The 9,235-nt window shown below is 42.5% G+C and overlaps 1 protein-coding gene across 1 annotated transcript; it reads right to left on the reverse strand.

The window, feature by feature from the left end:
* SNIP1 (Smad nuclear interacting protein 1) lies at positions 1–7,542 on the reverse strand. The gene is made up of 5 exons (XM_031962176.1): positions 7,371–7,542; positions 6,670–7,228; positions 4,317–4,419; positions 2,459–3,054; positions 1–1,652 (listed from the first exon to the last, which is right to left on the reverse strand). Exons 2-5 carry the CDS (start codon positions 6,981–6,983, stop codon positions 1,388–1,390), a joined length of 1,278 nt encoding a protein of 425 aa, XP_031818036.1. The 5' UTR covers positions 6,984–7,228; positions 7,371–7,542; the 3' UTR covers positions 1–1,387.
* Positions 7,543–9,235: the final 1,693 nt, after the last annotated feature.

The raw sequence follows: 9,235 nt of genomic DNA on the forward strand, positions 1-9,235 counted from the left end.
CTCTCAATTACCATTTATTTCCACTTCAATTTTTTTTTTTTAAATTTAAAGCTTTTTAAAAGCAAAAAATGTAAAAAACTTTATGCTAGAAAAGTATTACACTTTGGGGCTGAGTAGGGCTACATTTATAAATTCTTTTATTGTGTAATTCCCAAACTATATATAAATGAGATTCTGCTATTGAAATAACAAGGTGATCTATGCCTTTACTCATAATGTAGTATTCCATTTACATTACAAAAACCATTCAGATGCATGTAGAACACACCTCCAGCCTGCACCCACACACCCACCCACACACACTCTCATCCAATTTATATATACAACATATGTACACAGACAAAATTTGATGCACACATATTTGAGTTAGGGAAGATTAGTAAATAAGTGTTTTCCTTGCCTAAGCTCCTCCCTGCTTATGGGGTGGGGGAGAAAATGATGGCAGACATGGCCTTTCAGGATATTAAAAAATACATTGAGCAGAACAAAAATTTCTCTTTAGCACACACATATAGTTAAAATGAAGACTGCTCCAACATCTGAGGTAATCCTCCTATATAAGTGACACTATGAATTAGGAGGAAAAAAGTATTATAATAAATGCAAAGCAGTTAAACAGACAAGAAAACCCAATTAATGACAGACCCAGGATACTTTGGGAAATATAGAATCCTCTTATGTAAGAAATAGATCCATGGCCCATTTCAATTTCTTCTCCGCAATGGCCATGATTTTATTGCCCTGTCATATATTTCAACAGGATGCAACATTTGTCTGCATAAAAGCAGACAATGAAGTCGTGTGGTGAAATTCTCATCCCCAAAGACTAAGTAATGAAATAGATTTCTATGATTAAAAGTTAACTGGACTGAAAATTCAGTTTATATATAATGAGGGCTTGTTTTGATGACAACCAAAACTTGGGCCAAATTCTCTGTCTAGATATTTACAAAAAAATAAAATGTGAAAAACTGCTGGTCCATATTCTTAATAAGTCACTGTACAAAGCAAATAGTTGCACAAAGAGAACATGCCACGTTTCTCTTTTTAACCAAAGGTCTACAGTTACCAGGCAATAGTTTCCAGAGCACCAACTCATGCCACGCCATCATGCTTCTACTATACATAATGGACGACTGTTATTGGTGAAATTATTCTGAAAGCAAATGTCCACACTTGTGTGGCTAACAGATCACAGAAATAAGTTCAACCAAAAACACAAATTGTCAAATTTCTTAAATTTTAACATAAGCTGATCAGCAACAGAGGAAAGACTTAAGGCAATAAGAAGCACCAGGGAGTGCTCCTCTGTTCTTTAAATCCCAAGTCCAGGCCTTTCACAAAGGAAAAATTCTCTTAGCAGCTACAGGAGCTTCTTCGCAATTTGCTAGCTGTCAGATATCATCTCCTCCTCCTCCTCATCTTCATCTTCTTTTCTATCCACCTCAGAGGTGTCTGAAGACTCATGAAGCAGTACATATTCCCTGCTACTAAACCCAAATTTGAGCACATCCTTCTCCTTTAGTTCATAGTAACGCTGTGGCTCAATACGCTGGTTGTTCAAGAAGGTCCCATTGCCTGAACCAAGGTCAATGATATATGGCCTTACCCTTCGGCCAACTGTTCCATCAGCACGTGTGTATTCTACAAGCCTAGCAAAAGAAAAACACAACTTTTAAATTAGCTCATGCAAAAGCAGTGGACATATAAACAAGCATATTAATAGCTCAAGTTAAAATTCCTCCAAATAAAGAAACTAGGAGGCATATGGTAGAGGAAGTTGTTTATATACCTAAGTTGAAAGAGTGAATAATATTCACTGAAGAACTCTCTTCTAGATCATAAAAACAGGGGGAAGAGTATAAGTCAAAAAGTCAACATAAATCAATTCATTAATCCAGCTTAGAATAAAGGGTCTCATACCATGGATGGAATGTGAAGAATATTAAAGAAAAATGTGTGTGATATTTCTTTTACCTATTGAGATTTACAGATAACCCGGCTTCATTTAGCTCAGTGAAATCCACAAAGCCAATATTAAGACACATGGGGTCTTATCAACCCAAAAGAAGGATTTGGTTCTGCAAAGGAAGTATTCAAATTATTTACATACATTTTAATTAAGTGGAACTTGGAAGGCAGTCTAGTGTAGTGGAAAGAATAAGAGCACTGGATTTGGGAGTTCAAAGACTTGGATTTTAAAAGTCCTAATTTTGGTACTTACTAATTATGGGACTCAGACCCCGTCAGCTTCCTAAACTGAAAATGAGCATAAAAAATAATATTTGTTCTACCCTCCCTCAGATGGCTGTAGAAAAAATTATTTTGTAAACTTCCAAGTGGTATAGAAATATGGGCCAGTTTTAAGCATGACTGCAAAAATAGCCATGTAATTCAGAAAGGGCCTGACTTACTGATTATCTTAAGGGTAACAAGTTGAAGTTTTGCTCAAACTTACCGATACTGAAATACTGCATGCTGCTTTGAACAGGAGGGATGATCAATAGGAATATCTGCAATCCGCCGATGTCGGCCCAGAAGATAAGCACTTTGTCTGTGGATGTACATGACAGGAAGAACCTCATCATTCTTAAAGGGATAAAGACGCCAGCGTTTCTTTGGGATCCGTGCTTCTGGAGGCTCACTATACTTTATCACCACACCTCGAAACATGTTGGTATCCTCAAGGAGTGCCCCCGACAGTTCAAAGCTGGGTTTCTCTTTATTCGGTGGATCTTTTCCCTTACTATGGCCACCAGCAGGCTGCAGAACAATCTCCTGATTCTCATCACTGCTGCCACCCACATCTTTTTTCTGGCGACGCTCCCGTCGTCGAGCATTATAAAACTCTCTTTCTGCTTCTTGTTCCTGTAGATTCTGGGCATCTCGGTTCCGCCCACCACTAGGCCTCTCACTAATGGTCTTCCTCTGGTTAGAATGGCTATGGTGTCTGTCCCGGTCACCATTTCTCTCCCGCCTGTGTTCTTGTTCTGACTGCTCCCTGTGTTGCCTTTCATCTCTTCCTCTTCGAGTTTGATTTTCACTTTCCCGTTCCTAAAATTCAAGCAATCATTCAAATGTAGACAGTTTCCAATTAATGAGGTTATTTTCCAAAGCTCATTTTCAAGTTCATTAATTGAAACATAGAACACATCTTCCCATAGGGAAAACATGTTACAAATATATAGTTTTGAGAGGAGTTAAGAGAGAAAAGCTAAAAGAGAAAGCATTTGTTCCCTCTTTTTTTGTAGGACTAGTCAGGCAAAATTTCAAAATAGACAATATTTGCCTTAGGCCTTCTTCCACTTCCTGGGATCCCCTTTCCACCTGCCTTTAAATTGTGCTGAGACCAAAAGAAGGCTGTTTGGGGATAATGTAAGAAAAGAATATAACGATATACCTTCTAAATGAAATAAATCTTTTAACTACCCAAATTGCATATGACAAAGATATAATTTTCCAGTTAACAAAAGGAACATAATTTTGGGCAGAAGTAGCCAACATATATTCAAACTCAATGCAGCCTAGAAAGTCAGTCCTTGGAGTCAGCTTTTTAATTCGGTCTTGCTTCTCACAAATCTCTCTCTTTCTACTTCTAAACACATAAATTCTATTAAGGCACTGTATTTTTTTTTCACAATTGGCTTCTATTGAGGAATGAGGAGAATGCGCCAGTTACAGTAAGTAATAGGTACCTATTGAACAGAGGCTGTCTATATTTCTATTTGGAAATAAACCAAAAGTAACCAATGTATGATTTTAAATTATTTGATATGAATATTAAAATGAGGATATGTTGTTTTGTCTCACATAATATTTTTTGAGATTCATTCACAGTAGCCAAATTTTTAGGAACTAATTTGAGGAAGAAAGATAAGAAATTTCAAGATAATTACTTTTGGTAGTTTTTTTAAAACTTACCTTCTGAAAGCATCAAAGATTTATACTAATATGCTTTTAAAGAAATGGGAGGTTATTAAAGAATTGTACCTCTAAGAATTACATGACAGAGAACCACAGTATGTAGTTCCATTCTAAGAGAACTACAACCAGAGGCACATCATGGAATACAAGCAGTAGCCAGTGCTTCTTTTTCTAAATCTTAAAGAGAATATGTGTGTTTATGTCCAAGCTCTTAAAAGTAATTAGTTCTTTTAATAAAGCCATTCTAAATCCTGTCCCCCTTTTCTCCATAAAAGTAATGCTGGATCCTTGGAGCTCTCTTCCCAATTGAAGAGGAAAGTCCACATGCTAACACTGGATGTAGAAAATGTTAGATTCAGAACCTGTGAATGAGTTATGTCATTTGCAATTACCTGCTTCACCTTGACTACAGGATGATGAGGGCTACGGCTTCTCTTACTTCGAGGAGATCTGCTTCTTCTCCCAAAGGACTTGTTTTTCCTTTTGGTAGGTGATCTTTAGGAAATACAGCACACAGAGGAATTGGTGGTTAAGCTTTAAACCTCTACTCCAATTTCCCTTATCCAAAGGAAATAAAAATTTGACATCTCCTGCCTGGTCTGCTATGAGTTATCATAAACTTGCTGAAGAATAAAACTTTGTAAGCAGTGGAAAATGGAAGGGGGATGTGGGGAGAGAAGAACATAGTACAGCAAAAACTGGCTGAGTAGGAAATCTAAATTATTTAAATCTGCCATAATGTGTGATCATGAGTTATAATAATTCACATTATAGCACTTTATAATCTACAACTATAACAATTTACAGTTTACAAAATTATCTTTTTGTGATAGCCCCACCATTATCCCCTTACTTGGCTGATAAAACTGAGACTCAAAAAGGATAAGACAATGTTCACAAAGTTAATAAGAGTCACAGAATGCTGGAGTCAGGACTCTGAATAAAGACATTTCTATCCCAAACTTAGTACTTTCTCCACTATATTATACTGCTTCTCAAAAAAGAAAAAAAGAAAGAAAGGTGGGTGGATAGAGATGGAGTAGGAAGATGGGGCAGGACAGCAATCACACAAGGCTATGAAACCCTGTGACTTCATGGTGAAAAATATACTTTGTCGTTTGTAAGTCTTTGAGCTCTCATTTCCCCATCTATAAAATTCAATTGGACTAAATACCTGGCCTAGATTCTGCTTCCAACTTCCTCTCTTCCATTCAAGGTCCATCTGAATTGACCTCAGATGTCACCTTTTCTACTAAGAGCCTCCCTGGTCACCACCAACCAAATTCCCTGATATATCGTGTCTTATTTCTTTATAGTCTCATTTTTACTTAACTGAAATGGTCCTTTCCAACTTTTGCTAAATCTCAACTCAGGGAAGATTTTTACTGATAACTTTTTTCTCACTTCATTTCCTCAACCTCATTACTCTGTTTTACTGAACTCTCCAATGCTTCTTCCTCAGGATCACAGGGATCAATGTAATGGTGAATTTTTTAAAGTTACAGTAGGATAAGTTGGAAGGGCTTCAAGTTCAGCATTAATGATAAGACTGTATGTCTGCTGCTTTAAGAGCAGGTTAGATAAATTTGAAGAGGCACATTACCAGAAAGTTGGCTAAGTGATTGACCACAACAATCTATAAAATCTATTAAATTGTGGAGCAATATTTCAATAGAAGGCGTATTCGTACCAGAAAACCACAGAATCTTAACAAAAAACCAAAATATTGGGGGAAGGATTTAGGACTGAAAGGTTTGTAAAGATGAAAAATTATCAGATCCTTTAAAAGGCTTAAAATCTTCTATGTGGGCACTGGGGGTAGAGTTATGAACAGCAACAGCAAATTACAATTACATTATGCACTTTACAAATTCCTATCCTCACAAAAACCCTATAAAATGAATTAAGTCCAACAATGCCTAGTTCTATATTCTGAAACAACAATAAGAAAGGCAAAACAGCGGTTAAAAAAAATCATTTCCAAAGATAGCTCTTTAGACTTTACAAAACCCTTGTATACATTATCTCAACTCACCCACAAAATAACTCTCTGACATAACGAATTGGGTAACAAGATGCTGCAGTGAATAAAGTGCCAGGTCTGGGAGGAAAATGGATCATCCTGAATTCAAACCCTAATTATGTGGCCCTGGGCAAGTCATCTAATCCTGTTTGCCTCAGTTTCCTCATCTGTAAAATGAGCCGGAGAAGGAAATGGCCATCACTGCGGTACTTTTATCAAGAAAATTCTAAGTGGGGCCACAAAGCCTTCAACACAACTTAAACAGCAAAAACACCATTAACGCATTTTTATTTTTGGAAACCAGAAAAAGGAAGCGCCTTAGCCGATGCCAGTGGCAGGAGCAGAATTAGAACCCAGGGCTCACTGGGCAGGGCTCTGCTACACCACAGTTGCCTCTCTAAAGGGAATAAGCCAGTTCGCCAATAGTCACGGCACAGGGAAGGTCCTACCAAGAACGCCGGACCAGGGCAATTGTAAGGCAACGCTTCCTAGACTTGCTTGGGGCGGGAGCAGGAAAGAGAAAGGACGGCACTCAGGCAGAACCTCGGAGGGAGTGACCAACACCGAAATCGGGACGTCCGGACAACGGCGAGGGCCGGGAGCCCAGCGCCCCGAGGGGGCCAGCCCCATAATAAGCGAGAGCTGGAGTCCAAGGGGGAGAGTACGAGGAAGCGCGAGGACGGGGAGCACGGAGACGTCCCCGAGTCGGAAAGGGGCCGTACCTGCTGCCGCTGCCAGCGCGGTCGCCGGAGGCGCGAGCGCTGCGGGCTCGTGGGGCTGCGGCCGAGGCCGGGGCCGGCAGGGGCGCCTCCTCCTCCGGCGCCGGGCTCGGACTCCCCGAGGAACCGCGCCGGGCCCGGGGCCGGGGCCGGTGAGAGCGGGACGCAGGCGTCGGGCTGCGCCGCTCCTGCTTCACCAGCGACAGATCCGGCACCAGCACTTCCTCCCCCGCCGCTTCCCCCGGCTCGTCCTCGTCCTCCCGCCGCCGCCGCCGGCGCCGCTGCCTCCGCTCCCGCTCGGGCTTCGCCTCCTTCATCCTCGCGGACCCGGGCCAGTCGGCTCCTCAGCGACGGCCCGAGCGCGCACTCCCGGCTTCCGGTTCCGGGGCGGCTTAAATTCTTCTTCCGCCTAACAAGCGGAAGTCGGCTTCCTGGAGGACCTGGGGCGCTCTGTGTTTGTGCCCCCTCACTAGAGCTGCTGACAGTAAACGCGGCTCTAGGAAGAGGCGGGAGAAGCCGCGGGGAGCCTCGGCTGTAAGCTCAGGCGGGATGAAGTCTCATCCTAAAAAAAAAAAAAAAAGAAGTTCGTTGCCCTTCCCCACCCCCCTCCCCCTGCCCACTCAGTCTTTGGAGAACAGCAGCCATTTATTCGCCCCCCCCCCCCCCAGACCCTCGCTGGATCCTTAGGGGGCACTGTCACTGACCCTGCTTTGTAGAGAGGCAAGCAAAGGCGGAGTGAATTGCCCCAATTCAACCAGCCTGGAGGGTCTGACGTCGGACTTGAACTCGGGGACTTCCGGGTCCCGCGCCGAGCGTCACCTAGTGGCTCGTTGTCTCTTGCTGCGGCCAGACTTTCCGTGATCTTATTGCAGAAGAAAGGGAAGAGTGGGCAGGGCGGAGGAGGAGCGCACAGAGTCCGGGCGGCGTCATTAGCCGCAGAACTTTCCCGCCAGTAGAATGCGAGCTCGTCGGGGGCAGGGGTGGGTTCCATACTAGAGGTTTAATAAATACTAGGAAGGAAAAGAGGGAAGACGTGGTGGGGCGTGGGTGGAACCCCAGCCAGTGTCAGTGAGGTGTCTGAAAAGACCTCCAAATTACGGGCGAAGGTTTCACTCCGCCGTTGCCCAAGTTCCAGAAGAGAGTTTAGTGAAGAAATAGGGGACTACGCCGTTGATTGACAGGTTAAATTCCAAAAGAGAGCTAGGCTCACCATCACCAAGAGACACGAGGGCTGAGTTCCTCAATGGAACTCGACCGTTAAAAGAGGAAATTGTTGTCTTTTTCGAGGAAGACTCCAACATAGCACTATGTCAGAGTCCAGTTACCGCGCATCCGACTGTGACTGGTCAGTACGAGTCCGGAATATCCTGCTACAGCTTAGGCACAAATAAGAAGGAATTCAGGCTTTTGCGGGTGATGTTCAGCCCCAGATTCATTCATTCATTCATTCATTGTACAAGCATTTATTAAGCATTGATTGCACGATGAATCCTGGCTTAGCGCCGCAGGAAGATCAGGAATTCTGCTAGTAATAACTGGAGAAAGCAGCCTGGGGTAATAAAGGGCCGGTGTTAGAACCATGGAAGACAGAGTCTGACAAATAGCAGCTGAGCCCCCTAAGTTTGCAAATGTTACAGAAGGCTGCATTTCTGAACCACTGGAAGAAGTTTCACCACCAGGAATTCTTTACAAATGAAATCTCACCTACAACAAATAAAAACCCAAAATAACAACAGAAAAAAAAATTCTCTTTTGTGAATTATTGGGAAAGGACTAGTTCAGGGTCTACACAGCAAATGTCATAGGCAAATTTCAAACCAGGTCTTTCTCCCGTGAAGCTCATTCTCCGTCTTCCAGCAGAACAGAAGATGCTCACAAAGTTTCTTAATTCGTGTGTGTCAGTGTGTGCGGGAAAGATCCCTTTAACATGGAATAAAACCTGTTTTAAAATAGTGGTAGCTAGCATCTATATGGCATTTAAAGGTTTACAAATTTGTTTCACAAATATCTCATGTGTTCCTCACCACAACCCTGGGAAGTAATTATTAGTCCCACTTTCCAGATGAGAAAACTGAGAGGGACTTAGGTTACATGTTTAGTCCAAGGTAGTATCTGAGACAGGATTTGAATCCTGGTCTTCCTGACTCCAGACTTATCTGAAGTACTGTTTGAAATAAAATGAAAAGGATTATAAAGAAAACAATTATACTGAAATTTTGATAACTCAAAATGTTAAATAAGTTCACAGACCCGGGATGAAGAACACAAGACAAATAATATAAAGGAGCCTGTGATCATTAATAGCGCTCATTTGTATAGCGCTTTAAGATTTACAAAGTGCTTTTCTCATAAACATTCTAGGTGCCCCAGAAGCAGGTTTCTTGCCCAGGGCTAAGTGACAAAAAAGTTCCATCAGGATACTGGGGGGGGGGGGGGGGGGGGGGGGGGGGGGGTTGAGAGCGTTAGCCAATCCCTCGGGTCTCCTATCGCCACGCCCCCACTACTAGCTCCGCCCCCACCACTAGTTGCAGCTGGGCACGAGTGGTAGTGGCGGGGGTGGGGGTGGGGC

This window comes from Sarcophilus harrisii, chromosome 3 (assembly GCF_902635505.1).
Source record: "Sarcophilus harrisii chromosome 3, mSarHar1.11, whole genome shotgun sequence".
Classification (NCBI taxonomy): Eukaryota; Metazoa; Chordata; class Mammalia; order Dasyuromorphia; family Dasyuridae; genus Sarcophilus; species Sarcophilus harrisii.

Coding starts and splice junctions, on each gene's coding strand:
- SNIP1 (XM_031962176.1), bottom strand. CDS start 6,983: ATGAAGGAGGCGAAGCCCGAGCGGGAGCGGAGGCAGCGGCGCCGGCGG. Junction 4,420..6,669: donor CGCGCTGGCAGCGGCAGCAG/GTACGGCCCCTT, acceptor TATTTCCTAAAG/ATCACCTACCAAAAGGAAAA. Junction 1,653..2,458: donor CATGCAGTATTTCAGTATCG/GTAAGTTTGAGC, acceptor TTCTTTTGCTAG/GCTTGTAGAATACACACGTG.